This window comes from Dermacentor silvarum, chromosome 5 (genome assembly GCF_013339745.2).
Source record: "Dermacentor silvarum isolate Dsil-2018 chromosome 5, BIME_Dsil_1.4, whole genome shotgun sequence".
In the NCBI taxonomy this organism is placed as follows: Eukaryota; Metazoa; Arthropoda; class Arachnida; order Ixodida; family Ixodidae; genus Dermacentor; species Dermacentor silvarum.
In genome coordinates this window covers 18,320,026-18,342,715 of record NC_051158.1, presented here as the reverse complement: position 1 = coordinate 18,342,715, position 22,690 = coordinate 18,320,026, and the positions used below count along the sequence as shown (strand labels likewise).

The window sequence follows — 22,690 nt, the reverse complement described above, 5'->3', positions numbered from 1 at the left end:
GCTTTTGTAAGTAAAGCATATTTCCCAGATTTCGACTCTTATTTTCGTATGATGTCATTGCAATTAGCGTGTACATACTCGTATCCCTTCTTCGTAGGAGATTAATGTTTAAGTCATGCGAATTTAAACTATTTTGACGAAGTTCTGGATGCCAAGTGGGAAGCTTGACGAGGGATAGCGGTTTCTGCATGGGAAACGAGTGTCGAATCTCCTTGCAGAAACATGGGAAACGAGTACCGGATGACCCGCAGAGGCTAGAGGCAACGAAGGAGGGGCCCTGGAAAATATCTATTTTAGCGACCTATAATTCCTATTGTAACTGAGTCACCTCGGCGCTTTCTTTCATTCTGCCTTTTACAAAAAAAAAAATTGTAATACGAAAAATTGTGGTAGAAACCGTTAAAGATCATTGCCAAAGTCAGGAATATTCTTTTTGAGTAACCTGCAGCATATACCCATGTGATCCTTCAATCACAAATCGTCATGCGCACAGCAGGAGACACGCACAGTGGCAACTATCGCTGCCATCCACAATACCAAACTGTATCACGGCACATTATATCTTGTGGTAATGACAACACCCCTGTTGAAACTAACAGGCAAAACCCTTCGACACTGCAACAACTTACAACAACCCCGCTTGAAAATTTAGCCACTGTATGGCCTCATAGCCAACAATTAGCGATAATTGCACTGGGCCTCCTCAGCCGCGTCTTGTATCCCCTGTTTATGTCATCCCCTTTCCTGCGCCAGATGCGCAATGTCGCAACTGCTTGTGACGTCAATCATTATGGTCACGAGGACTCCAAAACAGATTTTATTTTTCAGAGCACTAGTTATATTATGGTAAAGCCGGCGGACTGAACCTTATTCCCTGTTTAACAGCAACATAACATTGTAATCTTAACTACAGCTTTCGCCAGACAATTAGGAGCGGGATAATGAGAACGCGCGTGCCCCTAATCCATGCGTCCTCCGCATATTCGCATCGTTTAGTCAGCTTCGAGCACTGAAGCAAGCCTCGTAGATTGTACTCCAATGCCTGATTATTGTTACGCAGCCACCCTGTAGACAAGTTGGGAACTAGCATGAGACAGATTCATCAGCCAATTTGGACTAATAAAGTACGCTTCTGGAATAGCAAAGTGGCCATTGCGGGAGGACGTTCGGTAAGTCACAAACTAAGTAACAATGAAGGATTGGTGGCCAACTGCGGGCTGGAAGCTTCCGCAACAGCACGCCGTTAATTTTGACAGCCTCGGCTCAGATGCAGTTCATTGTTTATCGTTGAAGGAGGATTACATTGCACATCCTAAAGGAAATAAAACTCAATCTAGTATGTTTGGAAATATGTTTTCTATCCAGCAAAAAAAAAAAAAAAAAAAGGGAGAGAGACCTGCAAACAAAAAATATACTAATGAAATCTATGACGTCACACTAACAAGTGTGGCGGTTTCCGAGTGAAGTTCAAGAAAAGGAAGTTTTACCTTTATTATCTCCGCTGTCAAACGAAGCTCTTCCACCTAAAAGAATAAAACTACCGTTTCGTAGCTGTTAAAAGCACTTCCGATATCCCGTTTCCTTCTTTGTCTTCGTATTCCTCAAGTTCTGTCTTTACAACGCTGGATAATCCTTGAAGCATGCTCCAACTAGCGCAGATTCAGTCCGTGTTGTACTTTATTTTGAGAGAGTAGGTCTAAACAATAATCAGTGTAGACTAATTTAATTTAGCTTTCGAATGTCCCTCTAAGAGCACTTCTAGGCAAGTTGAAGTCGGTGTCCCGTTGAGGTTAGCATTGAGCTCTGCTGGGAATTGCACTACTGCCCATGATTCAGTGCTCGTGGATCCACAGTTGTTCGCAGGTCTCAGAGTTATCCGCTTGCCGTAGTTGCCCAGTCCGGCTCGTTGCTTCTGCTGTCTTCCCCTTCCGAAGAAAAGTGCAGCCGGCGGTGAGGCGACGAAAAGTGACTCTTGTGCACGACGAACTCGGGAGTTAGCTGCCTGACGTCGGGGCACCCTGCGCACAAACCGCGGGAACGCACAGTGGCCAGTTTACTGCGCATGTTTTGGTTTCGTGTGCATTGCACAGTTTACGTTCAACACCGCCTATAGCATTCCCGCGTAAATGGAATCTAAAGAGGTTTATTCTGTAAGGACAGAAATTTAAGAATACGAACGTCAGGAAAGTAATGTAGAAATTTCAGAACTGTCATCACGTCGCTGTCTTGATCCTAGCAGATTTCAGCACTGTGCACTTATTTCTCCTATTCTGAGCCATTGACTCAGATCCGGGGGCACTTCACAGAAATCTGTAATACATTTGAAGAAGGTAAAAAAAGAGAAAATATATACATAAATAAAAGAGAAAAACAAACAAACCTTAACAGTTCATAAAGTTCGTCGTTTGTTGTTGCGGACAGCGCCAAAGGCTGTATATGAGAGAGAGAGCTTTTATTGGGGCCAGCAATTCACGAAGGCGGACGCAGCCTCCCTCCGCCTAGCAGACGGCCGAGATCCCCTGGGTCTCAGCGGCTGCCTCGGCTAGCTGGACGGCCCAGATCTGGTCTTGCTGGTCTGAGCTGAGCAGCAGGGTATCCCACTACTGCCGGTTTGGAAATTTGCAGCCCTCGAAAGGAACCGCCTTCGAGCATGCCCATAGAATATGTGGCAGATCCGCCCTACTTTTACATAATTTGCATTGATCGTTGTATTGCCCTGGATAGAATCTGCTGCAGGCCACCGGATTTGGATACATGTTTGTTTGCAGGAGGCGCCAGGCCACCGCCTGTTTTCTGGTTAGCTCGGGATGAGCTGGTGGGTACCGGGCCCTTCCCAGCCGATAGTAATCGGTTATTTCTAGGGCTCCGTGTTTTCGGTGTTTATTTTTCTTGAAAATCGGCGGGTGTTTATCGCAGTTTATATTTCTCGCGGAAGTTCGGCGTTTATCGGAGTTTATTTCCCGTAAATCCCCAATTCTCTAAATTTGGAGTTTTGCATTATTCTCAAAACCCAAAATCTTAGATCAATTCATATCTGAATACTAAAATATCAAAACACACGAAGCACATTTTATTTTTCCTAGAACGTTTGAATGGACAAAAACGTATACGCACAAGCGAAATACTTGAACACAGAACACCTTTAATTTTGCGTATAACAACCTTAGCTTAAAGCTTATTGTAAAACAGGCAAGCATACCTTGCGAGATTGCTGTGAGTGATCGAAGCACGCTCCTTTCTATTGACGACTCTTAGCTTCGAAAACGCCCTTTCAACGTTAGCGTTAGAAACAGGAAGCACCAGAAGACAGCGCGCAGCGAGAAAGCACGGGCCACTCGACATTGTGAAGTCTCCAAAACGACAGGGGTTTAACAATGTTACGTATTTCATAGCACTGATGGTTCGCAAAATCACTCAGGAGCTGGTTGAAGTTGTCAGTTTCAAGAAGCACTAGTTGAAAAATAGGCGCATAGGTTTCGAACGCGCAGGGAAGCTCATGCTCCACATTTGGGTTCACAATTTCAACACAGTATCAAAACGATTCTTTGGTGTACTGGAGTTGATCGCACAGGTTCCTCTCAGATGTCTGTCTCCACTTTTCGGCGACAGCAGCGTAGTATCCGTTAAAGTCTGCGGCAGTCGTTAAGCGTTGATTCTCGTCAAGGAGGTCCAACATACTTGCGACATCTGATGCGAAGACCTCGGTTGGATCCCGCCATTGACTGATGAGTGCGTGCAAACGAACCCCCAGTATGGGATAAACTTGGTGTATCAGAGTACTCTCTGCCTCAAGTTCCTTAATGATTGAGATCACGGCACACGCATTGGTCTTCAGAAACCTCATCTTAACGAGCAAGTCGTGCACAGCTTCAGGCGATGAAACAAGAGTCCCGAGCTTCTCACACTTCGTCCCCTTGGCTTCGTCGCTTCTCAAGGAAGACAAAATGGCGCGCCAGTAGTCCAAAATATCTTCTAGAACTTCATAAAAAGAGAACCACCTCGACGGACATACGGTTTTCAGCGACTTGATGGTCATACCCATGGCCAAGCAAATCGGAGTTTATCGGATAAATCCGAATTGTCAAAAATTTTACCGGCGAATGTTTATCGGATTTTTTCGGATAAAACCGAAAACACGGAGCCCCAGTTATTTCTTTGAAGCTGACCATGCGGTCTCCTCTCGTTCCCGGCTGGGCGGGCTCACTTGCTCGGCGAGTAAGTCCTCGAGCTACGTTGTGAGCCGCCTCGTTGCCGGGGAGAGAGGAGTGCGCACGTGCCCAAATAATTTGGATCGTCCCGCGATGACGGTCGCTGTTACTGTTTAGAATTTTGAGCGCCTCTGGCGAGATGCGTCCTTCCGCTAAATAGGCGACCCGTAAAATAGCGAGGGATTGTGGGATGCGCCATCTGCTAGCTGTTTCCGGTTCTAGTCAGCGCAGCCGCCACCACCGCTTCGCCGTTGAAGTCCATTGATGCGCTTGCAGTCCGTTCTTCTTTCTGGGGTTTTACGTGCCAAAACCAGTTCTGATTATGAGGCACGCGGTAGTGGAGGCTCCGGATTAATTTTGACCACATGGGGTTCTTTAACATGCACTACAACGCAAGCACACGTGCGTTTTCACATTTCGCCTCCATCGAAATGCGGCTGCCGCGGCCGGGATTCGATCCCGCGAGCTCGTGCTCAGCATCACAACGCCTTAGTTGACTCAGCCACTTGCGCTTGCAGTCCGGCTTTGTCCCACTTGAAGATCACCCGGTTGCAGGTGCTTAGCAAAACCATCGTCGGCTGTTCAGCCGTTGGCTGCTCCAATTCAAGCGTTAAAGGTGAACGCATGTAACTACTGCCTTGCAGCAACCCTTGCTGAGTCAGCTGTCCACAAGCATCAGAGGAATGGCTGCCACTTCCAAAACGGTAACAAGGCAGAGACCATCCGTGAAGAAAAAGAAAATGAACGTACAGTGCCAATTATCAGGCGGCGATTAGCTGTGCAAGGGCCGACACAGAATGATTCCCCAAGATATTTCTTTCTCTAACATTGACTCAAGCAACCAGAACTATTTCAGTACTCGCATGCAAATATAGAGGTATTATGAAACAATGTGTTACGGCGCGAATTTAAGCGGGACACAGCGAGATACATACATAATACTCGTAACCAAGTAGCCCTTCTTAGCTCCTTCAGCACAGATAGAGATAACGCGCAGCCGTAATTTGACGGCCATACGGCCATTGTTGACAAAAAAGCGAGAACGTCTAACTACGTACCACTTCAAATGAACCTAGAGTCTCGACCGAGAAATACCGTTGACAGCGCGCAAAGTTATTTCCAGCGCTAGCTGCGCCGTTATACCGACGATATCGCTTTTTAGATACGATCGCAGAGCAGCATGCACCGCTGTGGCGATCGCCTCAGCACCCCATTTTCTAAGTAATGGTTCTATACGCTTGATAAATTAACGGATAACGATAACTTCTTCACCTGTCTGATTGACCCGCAGACAGAGCAGTCAGTGATGGTGCGTCCAAGCAACGGCAAATGTCGTAGAGCTAAACTTGGCAGAAACAAAGAAGGCCGCCGAAACGAAAACCAGAGTTCCTTTATGAATAAAAGCGTGTCCTTGCCTTTCTTGGCTCGTCATCGTCGCGCCCAGAGTGAACTGAAACCTAGAAATCAGTTACATGAATGGTACGACATTGCTGGTCGACAAAGCGGACGGAAGCTTCGCACGACTGACAGTTGAAACCGCGTAGAAAAACACGTGCGCCGGGCATGCCGCCGATGCCACCACGCCGTCCGTCGAACCGGAAGCTGCTAGCAGACGGCGCGCCCCACAATTCCCTGCGATTGCTCGTTTTACGGGTCACCTATTATGAACTGCAATTTTTGAGTCGCTTATGCATGATAACTCTCGCTTTCGTGGAGGCCACCGCTAATGCTATGGCGACTTCCTCCGCAACTTCGGCGTTGTCCGTTCTCACGGTGCCACTCGCGAAGGGTTCTCCGTCCGCGTTTACGGACATCCCTTTGTGTTCTCTGTATGTGGCGGCGTCTACGTAGGCCACGCCCCTCTACGTCATGGTATTTGCGCTCAATGTGGCGCGCCCTTGCCTCTCGTCGCTTCTTGTGGTGCTCCGGGTGCATGCTCTTGGGAGGAATTTTAAATTCCCTCCTCGGGTTTGGTGCTGTGTTGCGCTTCATATTGAATTTTGAGTTTCCGTAGAATGTGTCGCCCCGTTGGGGTTTGTGTGAGTCTTTCGTATTGGGGCGGCAGTGTGCGCCTGGATTAGTTCGTCAAGCGTGTTGTGTAGCCCCAACTCTAAGAGTTTGTCGTTGGGTGTTGTGACTGGGACGCCAATTGCCTGTTTGAAAGCTCGTCTGATAATGCATTCCATCTTGTTTTTGTTTTTTGTTTCTGTCACACCAAATGTTAGGTACGGTGCCTCATAGACGACGCGACTTATGACGAAGGCCTGCACTAAACGAATTAGGCGGACTTCCATCGTGCCGTAGTGTCTATTGGCAATCCGTTTGATTAGCCTTAGTGTTTGCTGTGCGCTGCTTTCTAGCGCCTTGATGGTACCGAGGTTTCTGCCGTCTACGATAGTTATTGGGCCCCCGTTCACCTTGATGTTAATGTTCGGTGTTCCTCCGTATTGTTTCCTGGTCGTAGGGAACACCAGCAGGAGTTCGCACCTTTGAGAGGAGCAACTGAGCCCCTTCTCTGCCGCGTAGCGTTCGACGGCCTCCGTGGCCTGTTGGAGGGTTTCCTCGATTTCGCCTTCGCTGCCGCCTGTCCACCACAACGTTATGTCATCGGCGTACAGGCTGTGGTGGAGGCCGCGGATCTTGCTGAGGATTTTTTCGGCAGGCCGATCATGGCCACGTTGAAGAGAAAGGGGGACAATACCGAGCCTTGCGGCGTTCCCCTACTACCCAGTTTTATGTCATCTGACTTGATGTCTCCTATCGTGATTTGAGCTGTGCGGTTCGAGAGGAAGTACCGGACGTAGGTGTAGGTCTTGCGACCTACCCCCAGGTCCTGGAGGTTCCCTAGGACCGCTTTGTGCGTAATATTATCGAAGGCCTTGGTGAGGTCCAGCCCTAAGATGGCTTTCAGTCCCGTTCCTCTGCCTCGCGCGTCGAGGGTTTGATGTTTGATTTGGAGCAGGACGTCCCGCGTGGACCGTTTCGGCCTGAACCCGATCATCGTGAGCGGATACAGACCTCTGTCATCCATGTAGCTGCTTAATCTAGTGAGAACGACGTGCTCCATCAGCTTCCCCACGCACGAGGTTAGAGAGATGGGCCTGAGGTTCTCGATCAGTAATTTCTTCCCGGGTTTGGGTATCATCACTACGTGCGCAGTTTTCCACTGCGGCGGTATTGCACCCCGTTCCCAGCACGCGTCCATGTACTTTGTTATTGCCGCGATGGATTCGTCATTTAGGTTTCGGAGAATCTTGTTCGTAATGCCATCCGGGCCCGGTGCCGACTTTCTACGTAGCCTGAGTATTTCGGCCCTCACCTCGGCCTCCGTGATCTCCTCGTCCAACGCGGGATTTTCCCTGCCCGTGTACGCATTCTGTGGTTCTCGCGTAATGCTTCCTATGTATCTGTTCTGTATGTAGAGAATAGATAATCAAAAGTAATCTTAAAACCCCAAAATGGACCACCGAGAACGTGAGTCTATATTAGCAGAGTGCGACCAAAACTGCAGTGCGTAGATTTGTTATTTGCAGGATAAAAGAAAATATTCGTACGCAGCAGGAAAGCTCGCTCTTGAAGTTACGCACGACCCCAAGTGCTAACCTTTTTATTCAAGGAAGTGATTGTTCTGTGCTAGCGTTGGTGACAATTCATAGTTGTATAGTGATATGTCAGGCTTGAAACCCCAGAATACTTACTACACAGGCACAGTATACCTCGATATATGGTTGGAGCATAACCATACGCCTCTGTATTTATTCATCACCCGCAATAAATGGAATGGAAGATCGAATAAAAGGCATATTGCGAATTGATTTATTCTACATGAAGATCTAGATATTCTAGTCAGCGCTTCAATAGACAGGAGGCGATGGAGAACTCGCATGAATGAAAATTATGGCACAACTCATCTCACGATGACTGTCGATGGTGACGCGAATAGCATTCGAGCAATGTAGTGACAGACCGTGTTTCAGAAGTCACGTCTATTTAACATCTGTAGTGGCCATTCTTACACTTCCGTTGCTTCGGCTATATGCGACATACTCCGATATCATTCCTCTTTGCTATGGCACTCGATTGCCGCGGTCGCCCATGTTTACGAAGGGATGACGACTGCATGCCGATGGCATGACGAGAGTCGGATGGCAAAGCTGGAGTGACGGCGGCGGAATGACCACGACGGCAGGCCGACCACATCTAGCCACCGTAACATAGTGGCCCGATATGACAGACAATGGGGTCGGCGTAAGAGGACGGACGGGCGGACTCAAAACGGCCGAAGTAGACAAATAATGCTAATCGCATTAAAAGTGCAACTGTAGTATCAGGACTCTCTTAATATTAAAAGACGGTACATGCGCTCTTATTTCACCTTTGAAACAAAAATAAATGCCGATGACACTCAAACCAGGTAAGAGCTCACAAAACAAAAAAGGAATTAATTGCGCTGAACTAGTACTGGCAAGTTTGCTGCCATGTGGTACCAGAAAAAGCTATTATTCTTCCCATTGATCAGCTGCATAGTAGGCTGGGATTGTCGGTCAAGCCCATCGCACCAGGAATAAGTGATGGTGCATTTTTGCTGGCGTACAGGTAACGCGAACGAACAATTGAATTTGCGTGACTGCCCGGATGTTGTAGTTGACCTGCAGATTGTAACGTGAGCACAAGGTGTAAATGTGAATCCTACACTGCGGGGAGTGAAAATGTGTTAGACAAGTAAATTAGGCCTTTTATTGAGGCAAATCTTGGTGGAAGGGATGGGATGCACTCGGGGTATATCCAGGAATGTAGGGTTAGCCAAGAAACACTCACCTAGTAGCCGAAGTGTCCGCTCGAGTTCAGATCTGTATATGTCAAGCACCGTGCTCACGCCCGCCTTGCCCTGTCAGGTAGACGAGCGGCCAAGTTGTCAAATAATTACACAGAGCTTTCAGAGATTGCTTGATTCTCGTTTGGAGGCACTAAAGCAGTGATTATTTTCTCGGCTTTCCTGTCGGGGATGCATTCATATTTTGTCTTGATGGTTTTCAGGTGGACACAGTACAAGAAACCATTCTAATCAGCTGGTACCGATCAAAATTTAACAAAATGTGTCCAAAATTTTGTGGTTTCGTCTGCTGAGTGGTATAAACGTTGGCGTTTGATAGAAGAAACTTTATTAAACTTGTAGTTAAAGTCAGTAGGTCATTCCACTCTCTCTCTTCATAGCACGTTACAATACTGCTGAGGGTAGTTTGCTGCACATAAGCTAGTGGGTTGAGTGGTATTATTAACTTTGATTGATTGAAATGTGGTGTTTAATGGCGCAAGGGCTAGAAATGGCCAAAGAGCACCGTATGATTACATTTGCAAACGCAACAGAGTAAGAGACAAATGTGCAAAAAAAAAAAAAAAAGATTTGACACCATGCACGTCCCCATCATGCATGACGTACTGATATGCCAGCTAGCTTTTACTGCAATGGCTCATGTTTCACACGGGTTGCAACCCACTGTGTTGGTCCAATCTCTATGATCTCCTGCTGTCGAACACGAAGTCCTAGGCTTGGTTCCTGATCGCGACAGCCGTACTCTGATGACGAGCGCAGTGCTAAATCGCCAGTGTACTGAGCTTTGGATGCACTTTACTGTTCCTTAGCTACGATTAATGCTGACGGAACATGTTTTACGGCCTCGGAAGTCTTCGCGGTGGAAGAAAAGCTTTTTATTCTGAAATTATTTTTTTTTCGACTGCGAAGGCTTTATGGTGCCGTCATATATGAATGGCTACAGTAACAGTAAAGCCCGTGATTAAGCAGGGTATTCAAAGCTTGGTTCCTGCCTGCTTACAGCGATTTCTCGAACGACCTTCTATTGTATGGGCTGGACTGTGGCCACGTTATGTTCATTCGAATTGTTTTCTTGACATTTAGCGTACTAAATATGGCGGTATTCCCTCGAAGCACATTTGGAAGCTACAATATCGATTAATTCCTTCCGTAAGCTTAAGCTTATGATGATGATTCCAAGTCTACTGCACTCAAGCCCCTAAGCATTCCGCAGGAATGTTTGGTCTCGTTATACTGGTGGGCTGTGGTTGTTCGTACACGCAAAGTTTAATCTCCCGAAACGTTGCTATCGTTTGCAGACGCTCTGACTTACGTTGTAGGCGAGCCCCCAGACTACGGGTCTGCCAACGAAGGCTGCTCGAGCTCCTAGAGCCAGCGCCCGGGACACGTCGGCACCCGTGCGGACTCCACTGTCCAGATACACTTCAAGTCGATCGCCCACAGCTTCCACGATCTCGGGTAGGACGTCGATCTGTGAGAGACACCCGATTTCGGGGACCGCGTTCAAAGAGAGTCTGCTATGTTGGAGCTGGTACGCGCTATTTAGAACGGAAGCAGCGCAACGATCAGGGTCAAGAAAGAGAGACAGACAACGTTATGCCTGTCCCTATTTGTTTTTGTCCCAGTGTGCTATTCTGGACGAAATCAAAATTCGGCCATATTTTCAAATTCTGCAATGACACCGTTTTGAGCCAATCAGAGATGCCATGGTAGCAGAGGTTCCTAATGCTATTACGTGAGGCGTTAGCAAACCCTTTAGGCAGTAGTTGTAGCACATAACGTACCGAAGCCGGGGTGCCATCCAGCTGGCGCCCACCGTGGTTGGACACGATGATGGCTGCAGCTCCGCTCTGGTGGCATTTTATGGCGGCTTCAGCTGGAAAGGCAGTGACTAGCGTTGGCACAACGTGCGCAATATAAATGCGCGCCATTGAGAGTTATATATATATATATATGCACGTGCACGATCGAGCTTTTCTGTGTCCATCGGGTATCGGTGTTAGCCTTGTCTGTAAGTTGCGACATGTTGCAACAACTACAGTTCCATAGAATTTCTAGAGCGCAGCTTGTATGCTTGTTTGTGTTCGTGCGTGGTGTTTAGTGTGAGGGCTACGAAGGAAGAAACTCGCTCGCCCTGCGAAGAAAGTTGCCACTTACGCGTGAGGACGCCCTTCATGACAACCGGCAGCCCGGAAACATTTCGCAGCCAGGTGACGTCTGACCAGACTACGCTGGGCGAGATGAGGTCGTCGACGAATGCGTCGAAGTCGGGATGGTTTTTGACAGTCGCCGTGGGAAGCGAGCCCTCCAGTGTGCCGAACCTGAGGTGGCAAATGGAGACAGGCTCTCTATGGAAACTTTTTTGGAAAAGCGCTAGGCGACGGGACAACAAGGACAACACAAGTAACAAGTTTTATGTGAAACAACATACAGTGCATACTGAAAGAAACTGTTTCGTTAGTTCGTTAGTGAAACTGGATACTCGAGATGAAGTACACATGTGGGAATCGAAGTGCCATGCAGGCGCAACCCGAAGCCTGTCTACCTTTGCCGCCACGCCTCATTTAAAGCATATTTGACGGGAATACCAAGCGTTGGGTTCCCACAGAAGTGCTCGAAAGACCGAATCGCTGCACACGCCCCTAAAACACAGTAACGAATATTTACAAATGTGTACGTTTTCTCACTTTCGTTCAGTATAGGGCTCTAGGTAAAAATAATAAGCCCCATATTATGTGAATATGAGACCTAAGATAATGTGAAGTCTAAGCGTCGTTAACGTAAGATATAAGGTAACGTGAGGTCTAGGCGTCGGTATAAACGGTTACAATATCCAACAATGGCGCTAGTTGCCGCGTTAGAACATATATAGCACTGACGGTAACGTGAGAATGTCACCTGAAGTACCTTAGTAACGTCGATTTTACATTCAGATAACAAGATCTGAGCTCGCCTATATAGCTCTTAGGGAAATAACGCTTCTGACCTGTAATAGCAGAAAATTTAAACCTTCATAAAATTTAAAGCATTTATGTATATGAAAAATGACTCGGGCGACGACACATGCAATGAGAGGAGCGCTTCGATCAGGAAGCCTTCGAAGGTGTTTTTTAGATTTTATAGCAGTCAGCGTTTCGTGTGAATAGATGTCACCGGTAACTGCTTTGAGCTGCTATCAAATTGCTTATTTTTAATTTTATTTTGCAATAGATAAAGACGTATAATCGCTCCCTGCATTTGAACGCACGAAAAAAAAAAGAAAAAGAAAACAGCTTGTCTGTGGCAGACAGCTCAACACAGCCTGGTTAGGTGGTTCACTGGATGAAGTGGATCTTCCCTGCTCAAAAAATTCAAATGTCCGATTAGGTAACTTAAAGTATCTGTAAATATGATAATACTTACTGACTGTACAGCACGTGTGGCTATTGGAGAAATAAAGTCGGTTAATGTAGATCGTGTCCACTTTGAAGAAATTTCTAGATTAACACGAGTTTTGAGACATTCGCCCTGAAAGAATTGCCACACTTGCGTTGGCGCATTGCGTGAAGGAGGTGTTTGAAAAGCTGTGGATAACTTTCTATTTATTTTTTGTGTTTATTTACAAATCCTGCTGTCTTTATGCAATACATAGCAGGAGCAAGTACTGATAGCGAGTTGTGATACAGGATGAGTGCACTATATTGTGTAGCAAGGAAATGCGTTCACATGTCCGTCGGTGCTCTAACGAAGAAAGTGATAAGTGAGCAGCGTGCGCTGTTAGTGAAAAGTCGCGATCATACCTCTAATCTAATCGTCTCTATTTTCTTGCGGCGTTTCAAGTTTATCAATGTCCTGCGAGAAATGGGGTGACCACACAAGGGAAGAACATCCAAGAACCGGGCATGCCAGATATTTGTATGCCAGCAGCTTGCAGTCAGTAGTGGCATTCTTTAACGTACGCTTTAGGTAGTGGAGTTTTCTTTGTGGGCACGCACATAGCCGTGGGCACGCACGTGGTGATGCCAATTCAGGTTAGACGTAAATTTATTCCGAGAGATTGAACTCGCTCACATGAACTTATTTTCGCACGCGCTAGGTTTCACATGAACGTTCACATGAACTATGTTCCATACTCAAAGGGCAAATGTCGTTTTTTGTTTGTGAACGTCATGACTACTGTCTTTTTGAAATTAATTTGCATCTACCATCAGTCGCTCCATTCATAGAACAGAGAAAACAGATCGCTCAACATATATGGATCATGAGTGCTGGCTATATTAGGGCACACGACTCAGTCATCGGCATAGAAACGAGTTATAAATGGGATGCTAGCAAAAGATATCAACATCACTAATATGGATAACAAATAGGAGAGGTTCGAAGACTGAGTCCTGTGGCACGCCTGAAGTTCTGTCAACAGAACGAGACCACGCATGAGTAAATGTGATGAACTGAGAACGCATGTGCAATTAATCAGCAATCCCATAGAGCAATTTCGCACCTTTTGAAAATGCGCTCAGTTTTAAGAAAAGTTTGTTGCGATAGACCACGTCGAAAGCTTTACTAAAATCGATGTAAATTGCGTCAAGTGCGGATGCAAGGTCATGCATGAATTCTATAAGCTGAGTAAATGTTGAGAGGCCAAGTGCAAAGCCGTGTTGATGGCGTGAGAGAACCGCATTGCTGTCTAGGTATTCTACAGCATGCTTGTGAATTTAATTATTTTTGTTGTGTGAATTATGTGTTCAAGAAGCTTACACGATGACAAAATCAGATATCATCATCATCAGCCTATACTTATGTCTACTGCCGGACAAAGTCCTCTCCCTGCGATCTCCAATTACCCCTGTCTTGTGCTATAGCTGATTCCAACTTGCGCCTGCAAATTTCCTAACTTCATCACCCCACCTAGTTTTCTGCCGTCCTCGACTGCGCTTCCCTTCTCTTGGTACCCATTATGTAACTCTAATGGTCTACCTGTTATGCACCCTATGCATTACATGGCCTGCACAGCTCCATTTTTTACTCTTGATGTCAATTAGAATATCTGCAGTCCCCATCTGCTCTCTGATCCACACCGCTCTCTTCCTGTCTCTTAACGTTAGGCTTATCATTTTTCGTTCCATCGCTCTTTGTACGGTCCTTAAATTGTTCTCGAGCTCCTTTGTTAACCTCCAAATTTCTGGCCCATATATTAGCACCGGTAGAATGCAATGATTTTACACTTTTCTTTTCAACGACAGTGGTAATTTCCCAGTCAGGATTTCGTAATTGAATATTACCTTTTTCTTCTGCATATCACTCTTCAACCCTGCTGTTACACTTTCTAGGTTAAGGTCCTCAATCATTTCTTGCAATTCATCACCGGTGTTGCTGAACAGTCGATAATCATTCATGCTTAAACTGCAACGCACAGAAAAGAAACAAGCGCTGACTCACCAATCAGTTTATTTTTTGAAAACATGGTACATATATAACCCAGCCTACTACAGTTAGCTCCGATGTGCAGAATGACTGAAGGACAGGTAAAAAACAGTAACAATGGGCAAAATGTCACGTGTTGTTAGGAAAAGCGAATTCTTTTAAAGTTGCTTTCAGTCGTTGCGCGCATGCTCATCTAATCGGGTTATATACGTACCATGGCTTCCAAAAAAAGAATTCAGTTGCGAGTAAGCGTTTATTTGCTAACTTCCTATCTCCTCTGCTTTTTTGTGACCTCGAGTTTAAGCGTTACAAAAAGGGCATGGGATAGTAAATTTAGTGCCGGTATAATACAACCATTCCTCTCGCTCGGATCTATGCCTTTCTTTATCATGCACCACCCACTATCCGCCATTTCTGGCGATAACGTAGATGGAGCGCCATTCGGACTACTGGAGAAGCGCGAAAAACAATAGAATTGTACTTATAGAAACCTCAGATTATTTCAACTGAGGTTTGCCTTGCACAAGGCGCCGCTGGCGTATGTGATCTTGCTCAACAAGATCACAACACAACAAGATCCATATATTACATGCCTTGGCTCAGCCTGTGTTTTTGCCGTGGCTCGGTATTGTGGCGCCGCCTAGTATACAGTCGGCGAATGATGGCTGTTGCCGCCGAGATTACAGCGGACATCTTTGCTTTTTCTCTCACCTTTGCTTGTGTTATTTTGCGTGATTAGGACACACAAAAGGCTTTAGACAGGATCGCACAAATTAGTGCATAAACTAAGTATGACAAGGAAAGTTTGTGTGCGGCTACACACTTGGAGTCACATATGACGCACAAGAGGCTTCATACAAGACAATTTCAGAACTAGCGCAAACATTAGATATATAACTTGCCATCGCAAGTGTGAAAAATAGAAAAGGTTGTTTTCCAGGCACGATCGAGGCTAACCTCAAGTGCTTGGGCAGATGGAAGCGGTACTTGTTGGCCATGATCTTCTGTCCGAACACTGGCGAATCGACGGTGAGCACGATGGCGGAGAACCCCGCAGTCGCGGCCCGCTTCACCAGAGACTCGGTGAGGGCGCGGTTCTTGTAGAGGTACGTTTGCAGCCACAGGATGCAGTTGGGGGCACTGCGGCGAATCTCCTCCAGAGAGATGGTGCTCATCGAACTCAGAATCATCACCGTGCCAGCTTCTTCAGCGGCTGCGAAGAAGGGCAGGGGTTCGTGTGCTGATTGATGTGCTTTAATGAGGCGCTAAAGGCAATCACTGAACCGACTAAGACTGTTTTACCTTCCGGCTTAGTTTAAGCAACGACAAAGTTGGCAGTTGTAACAGACCTTTAGCGGTGCCAATTTCTCCATCAGGGTGTGCTAGCTGGTGCATCGCTGAGGGTGCGAAACCGACGGGCATGGAAACGGGCTGCCCCAACAGAGTCGTCGCCATGCTCACCCTAGATACGTCCACCAGCATGCGAGGCCTGAAGCGCAGTCTGCATGAGTGAAATGAGTCAGTGGGTGAGCGACGAGGGAGGAAGAGAGCGAACGAGTGACCGACATATAAGGGGTGCTACTGTTCAGAATACGCATATGTGTCTCGGGTGATGTCCGTGTGATTGGGTGTGAAGTTGCGGCGACAGCAAGCCCGCGCCTTGAAAGGACTGCAAGAGGAAGCATGAAACCTCGCAGGTCGGAACATAAATCGCAAGACAGAACGTCACAAAGCACGTCGGTTGTGCTCGCTGAAGAACGGAATAGCGCACCCGTGTTGAAGAGAAGTCAAGGTGTGAGACCAAACAACAACGGAAGCAGGAAAAAATTGGGAAGACAGAGTACTCTGGTGGTGCGAAAAGTGAAGCCAACGACAAAGCTGTAGGACACTTGTCTACTTCAGGCCGCTCCAGCTGGAGGGATGCGGGTACCTTTCAGTGATTCTAAGGTCATTTGTGGCTGGCACGAATATAGTGACCGATTCTTCTTGTTGGCAGTCACTAGATATAAAGACATAACACGCCTCTGATTTATTGTGACCGATTCTTCTGGCTGGCAGTCAATAGAGATAAATGCATAACACGCTTCTGATTTATTGTATATTCGAGAACTCTGCAATGCGCTGTAAGTTATGTTATGTTATGTTATGTTATGTTATGTTATGTAAGCAATGGTTCATCGAAATACAGAAGTTTGGCGTTCCCAATATTTTAAGCGTACTCACCTCTTAAAGGCCTCCTCGTTTTCCCTAAGTGTCTCCTCCTGGTCGGCCCCGCTGTTGTAGTACCACCGGACCCCCAGCTCCAGCTTCGCGCTGGCGATTCGCTCTATGTCTGCTATGGTCACCGCAGCCAAGTCTCTGCAAGGCATTTATGCTCATGTGCTGTAGTCAGAACCTCGTCAGTATACGTAGCACCACACAATATTGCCGCAAAGTATGATTTCACTGCTTGTAGTAGAGCTCAGGCTAACATTATAGGAAGGCTGCTTCTGCTATTTGCTTCGTCTGAATGTAGCTTCGTTTACATTTATTTAGCATTCATCACCGGGCTGAATAAGTCAGTTTTAAAGCGTGACTTATACAGCGTCATATAACGAACATACCACAAACTGGAGCACACACTATAAAGCGACATCGCTCGCTTCCCTTGCACTATTCCAATCATCGTCCTAATCATGATGCCACAGCTTCCAAAATCATTTGCGATAGTCTAAGCACGCAACGAACCATCAATATACGGTATCCTGCGCGCCGACAGTGCGCGGATATAATTCGAAGAGCACCAAAAGTCTGAAGACTGCAAATGTCGTGACAAAAAAGAAAAACACAAAAGATGAGAAAAAAAAATTTGCCCAGCTTAGCCCGCAGGCTGCAATCAGAGCTACATACCACACGTGGCTTGCTATTCGACCAGCGTAATGCATTGAGAAAATGCACGTTGCACGGCTGTGCTAGAGGAAATTAAAAATTTTCGCTGATGCCGCCAGCCTTACATTTTTTTTTTCACGACTGTACATTAAAACCTTTTACAGCCCAGATACAAAGAGAAATGTTTGCACAAAAGTTGTTGTCATGTGAAATCAACAATTTTGCGGCAGCGACTATGTGATTGCGTTACATGGCTTTACATGCAGCTACATGGCGCTACATGGCAAAACAATATACTAGTTCTGTACCCTTGATATAATATAAAATATTGATACACTATAAAATAATAAACTACAAGAAAGAGCCTGTAGCTCAAAACAAGTTTTATGTTGTTGTCAAAGCGTTGTTCACTATGTGGGTGGGTGTTTTTGTTAAAAATTAAATTATGGGGTTTTATGTGCCAAAACCACGATCTGATTATGAGGCACGCCGTAGTGGGGGACTCCGGAAATTTGAGCCACATGGTGTTCTTTAACGTGCACCTAAATCTAAGTACACAGGTGTTTTCGCATTTCACCCCCATCGAAATGCGGCGGTGTTTTTTATCAGAGTGTGCGGCTTGGGCGTCGCCTCGATGGGCAATGCTGTTAGACATCTAGCTATGAAATATTTTCTGACGCATGCGCTATGGCTGTGATTGCTGGGTGCTTATGTAAGGGGTTTTCTTGTGCAATACATTCAGTTGGAAGTAGCGCTCTGTATTTCCCCATTCTTTTCACTGTCCGTGTTTTCTGCGCAGTACCCGCCTTAGAATTCCGCCGTACCAACTAGCTCGGATACAGACCTTACTTGTAGCAGCATGTCGCTGGCTGGTCCATTTTATTTGATAGTGAGCGTAAAGCCTGGACTACGCAATAGAAGGCTGAATGAATTTCACCTTAGGCCGACCTCCCTGCTTTACCTCAAGTAAGCTTTCACTCGCGCCTGCTAAGCAGGCCATAATTTTATGTCCCACCGGCAGGGTCCTCATCATTCGCGCTAACGAATGTTTGATTGTATCTTTCGTACGTTGAAGTGCATTGAAAGGTGGCTTCCATTTCCACTCTGCATACCTCGTGGAATGGTTGACCGCAACGTCGTGGCCGGGGGTCGGCTGCTCACCTGCAATAAGGTAAAATGTCCCGTCTATGAACAGCCCGTTTCATGGGCACCGTGAAACTTCTATCTGTTGGCTCACATTACCAGCAAACGCGATACTCAATCGAGGGCCCAGCAGCCGCTATATAGATTGTAAGGATGCACGAGAATAATAATAATGAAGTATGACACGTGACAACGCTAACGTTAAGCTAAGCGACTGGCTCAACTCGCGATACAAATAAACGAGCAAAATAAGGTAAACCCAAACGTGCACGTAAAACTACAAACATTTGACAGCAAGAAATGTACTTATTGTACTTATATCAATGCAGAGGTGAAAAAAAAAAAAAAAACACGAGTATGGTCATTTACGTGTGTGATGTCGGTCGGAATGCGATTCCACTTGAAGGTTTCAAATCCACACACACCTTAGACGTGACAGTGAAACATACACGAAACTGTCCTGTCTAAGGTGTGCGCTTTTGTTAAACCTGCAAATATGTACCAACCAGCCAAGCAACACGTACCGTTAAGGCGATTCTACACTGCTATGCACACAGAACCAAATAATGAGGAATTATGTTTGAATGCTGCAAGTTGGTATACGTGCTGTCCGATCCAGGCACAATGACAAAAAAAAAAATGGTTGGACCCTCGTTCAGAGGAATTGGTCGTAACACAAATTTGAAACGTGTATAAGCACCCTGCAGTGCAGTTCGCGTGCAACCTCTGCGCCATCTACAAGTGAAACTCTGAGACGGCCAGCGTCAAAACCAGGAAAACGCAACAGTTTCGATCGCTTATCACGAGGGAAGACTGTCCGAGTTGTTAAAGTGTCTAAGTGCGTATGCTCTGCATATGACTACGCACGTTCGCGACCGATACCGGAAGTGCGAGCAAATGTCAGCTTAATCTCGTTAAAGGGCAGTGCATAACGCTCAGACGAGCGGCCAAAAGTGGGCCACTATCGTTTGGAACGGCGTACCATTCTCATCGCACCTCTAGCGGCCTGTGTCCGCGATATTGGGGTGGAAAGTGAAAACGTCGTAGTGCCCTCTCAACAGCGCATGATGCCTATTCTAAGAGGCATTGCGTCACAGATATATCGGACGCGACTGCGAGTGCTTATGTGACAAAATTGCGTTGGAGCTCCGGTGGCAACGCGCGTGAGTACTTGTCATCATCATCAGCATCAGCCTATATTTATGTCCACTGCAGGACCAAGGCCATCTCCCCGCCATCTCAAGTTACCCCTGTCTTGCGCTAGCTGATTCCAACTTGCGCCTGCAAATTTCCTAAGTTCATCACCCAACCTGGTTTTCTGCCGTGCTCGCCTGCGCTTCCCTTCTTTTGGCACCCATTCTGTAACTCTAATGGTCCACCGGGTATCCATCCTACGCATTACATGGCATACCCAGCTCGATTTTTTTTTCTCCTCATGTCAATTACAATTTCAGCTTTCCCCGTTTGTTCTCTGATCCACACCGCTCTCTTCCTGTCTCTTAACGTTAGGCCTAAAAATTTTCGTTCCAACGCTCTCTGTGTGGTCCTTGTTCTCGAGCTTCTTTGTTAACCTCTAAGTTTCTGCCCCATGTATTGGCATCGGCAGAATGCAATGATTGTGCGCTTTCCTCTTCAACCACAGTGGTAAGCTCCCAGTCAGGATTTGGCAATGCCTGCCGTAAGCACCGTAACCCAGTTTTATTCTTCTGTAAATTTCCTTCTCATGATCACGGTCCCCTGTGAGTGATTGACCTAGATAAACGCACTCCTTTACAGACTCTAGAGTCTGAGTGGTGATCCTAAATTCTTGTTCCCTTGTGAGGCTATTGAACATTATCTTTCTCTTCTGCATATTAATCTTCAACCCTACTCTTACACTTTCTCGGTTAAGGGGCTCAATCATTTGTTGTAATTCGTCCCCATCGTTGCTGAATAGGACAATGTCATCTGCAAACCAAAGGTTGCTGAGACATTCGCCGTTGATCCTCACTCCTAATCCTTAACAGCCTAAGAGCTTGAATACTTCTAAGCATGCAGCGAATAGCATTGGAGAGATTGTATCGTCCTTGCCTAACTACTTTCTTGATAGGTAACTTTCTACTTTCATACACATGTTCAAAGGTGAGCAGACGCCCGAAAATGGCGTGAGTCGCCGCTGTGGCACCGAGCAGTCACATTTGTCGGGGAACACCTTTGAAACTGCGTCAAAAAAGACGCCGACTAATTTAGACCGCAGGATACTTCTAAACACTACCATCTTGACTAATCTTACAGTTGTCCAGTCTGGCGGCCATACTTTCTATAGAAGTACTCAGTGATGAAACGAATGAAACCGAGATGTCCCCATTGCAACAAATATACGTCATCAGGAACAGAATTCATTTAATAAAGTAAGCCTTTCTACGTCTACTTCCTCAACGATTAGGTAGCTACAAAAGCTGAATTATGACCGCAAGAGATTTTGAGGACTACTATCTTTACTACCCTTATAGGTATCTAGGCTGCCGGTTACGTTGTCTACGAAACTATTCAGTGGTAACACAACGTGCCCACAATGTACGAGACATGGGCGCTTTTGCATTTAGCCCCTATCGAAATGTGGCCGCCGCGGCCGAGATTTGATCTCGCGACCTTGTGCTTAGCAGCGAAACATCATAGCCACTATAAGCCACCGCAGCGGGTGATATTACGTTGCGCAAATATAGCTTTTGTTACCTTGATGCTTTTCATATCTTATTGCATAACACTTCTTTTACGTTTATGCAACTGCAGTTTTCCCCTTATCCAATGCTTTCCTGAAGGCCTATAAGGTAATCATAAAGAAATATACTTTCCTAAATAGAATATACATGCCATAAGCAGACATGCGGATGAGATGAGACACGCGGATTTTTGTGTTCGGTGTAATTAACATTTTACTCATACTGATCATAATTACGATAATGCCTGCTTGGTCGATAACTATCATACACTAATGAACGAGTAAATAGATGCATAATTTATCAGTTCAAGATTCGCACACAGTTTCTCACTCCATCAAATAAGCCTTAAACTGCGGCACGTAGCAGGCAATGACACGCAAACGCATGCAGCAGAACACACTGATTTTCTTAATCCAAAATAAAACCTTTCTTAAAGCTGGTTGTACCTTAGTTGAAACATTGATGGTGTGTTTGCACTTTTAGTGACTTTTCACCTTGAATATACGCCTTTGAAGTGGCACACTTAATACTGCGAGTTAGGTTTGGTCGTTCGCTAACAAAGTCAACACTAGATAAGTACTTCAAGAGGTCGACGAAAGCGTCTAGTTAGTGGCTGTCCATATTTTCTACCCCTCTCATGACGAACTCTTGTGCAGATATACCACTTCTACATACCCACGTGAGTGTAGGGGGGGTATATGTGTGCACAAAGAAATTAACGAATATGAGAATAAATAGCCGCCAGCACCTGATCAGCCCCTCGTACCCCTTCAACCATCATTTCGTGATCAGTAAGTAATCATATGGCAGTGCAAAATCCTATTTTGATGCGAAAGCGTGAAATGGTCCATTGAGCGAAAAAGCCGGCGGCTGTCTGTAGCAGCAAAACGGCACCTAAACTCGCATTGCCATTGGCCGCGACGCCACGTCACGAGCTGCGCATCGACGGAGCAGATCGGTCGAAAGGGGACACCTGCTGCCGCGCTAGCGCGCAAGGTGTTGCGTGAGGGGAGAGGGCGTCGCCGTGACACCACGTCACCCTCGCTCTCGACACGAGGGTTCCTCGACGGAGCAGAGCCAACGCCTCCTATATAGCAGGCCTTGGCACTCTGCTTTATTACGTGATGCTACTTGGACCAAAATTACCACTGTCAAGCCCGGCGTGACGAAAGCGGTGACGTCAAAATCGCTATTAGATTCTATGGAAGTGGGACAAGGTAGCATGACGGCCTGGACCGAAGTGCACAGGCTCCGTGCTATCTAGGAGGCGTTGGCAGAGCGGACGAGCCAGCGCAACACCTGCTGCGGCAGTAGCGCGGCATGCAGGTGTTGCGTGAGGGGAATCACCGCGTCGGTGGCATGCGGCACCACCGGCTGCTGCTTGCTGGTGCGGGCAGCACGTACCGCTGTGGTACATTACTCGCAGCGCAAAACTCGAAGGACCGCTCAGGGCCGTTCAATTTTTCGCATTCACAAGAAGTCCTTAGGTGTCCTCGGATTTTCTTCGCCTCATCCAAGCCGCATCAACAGTA

At 46.5% G+C, this 22,690-nt stretch overlaps 1 protein-coding gene across 1 annotated transcript; it reads right to left on the bottom strand.

Annotated features, from left to right (window-relative positions):
- Positions 1–1,613: 1,613 nt before the first annotated feature.
- On the bottom strand, positions 1,614–20,750 carry LOC119452978 (uncharacterized). The gene is made up of 10 exons (XM_037714943.2): positions 20,729–20,750; positions 18,426–18,498; positions 16,669–16,803; positions 15,795–15,946; positions 15,403–15,658; positions 11,200–11,363; positions 10,827–10,918; positions 10,355–10,513; positions 9,027–9,096; positions 1,614–2,018 (listed from the first exon to the last, which is right to left on the bottom strand). The coding sequence occupies exons 1-10, from the start codon at positions 20,748–20,750 to the stop codon at positions 1,873–1,875; spliced, it is 1,269 nt and encodes a 422-aa protein (XP_037570871.2). The 3' UTR covers positions 1,614–1,872.
- Between the last annotated feature and the right edge of the window lie 1,940 nt (positions 20,751–22,690).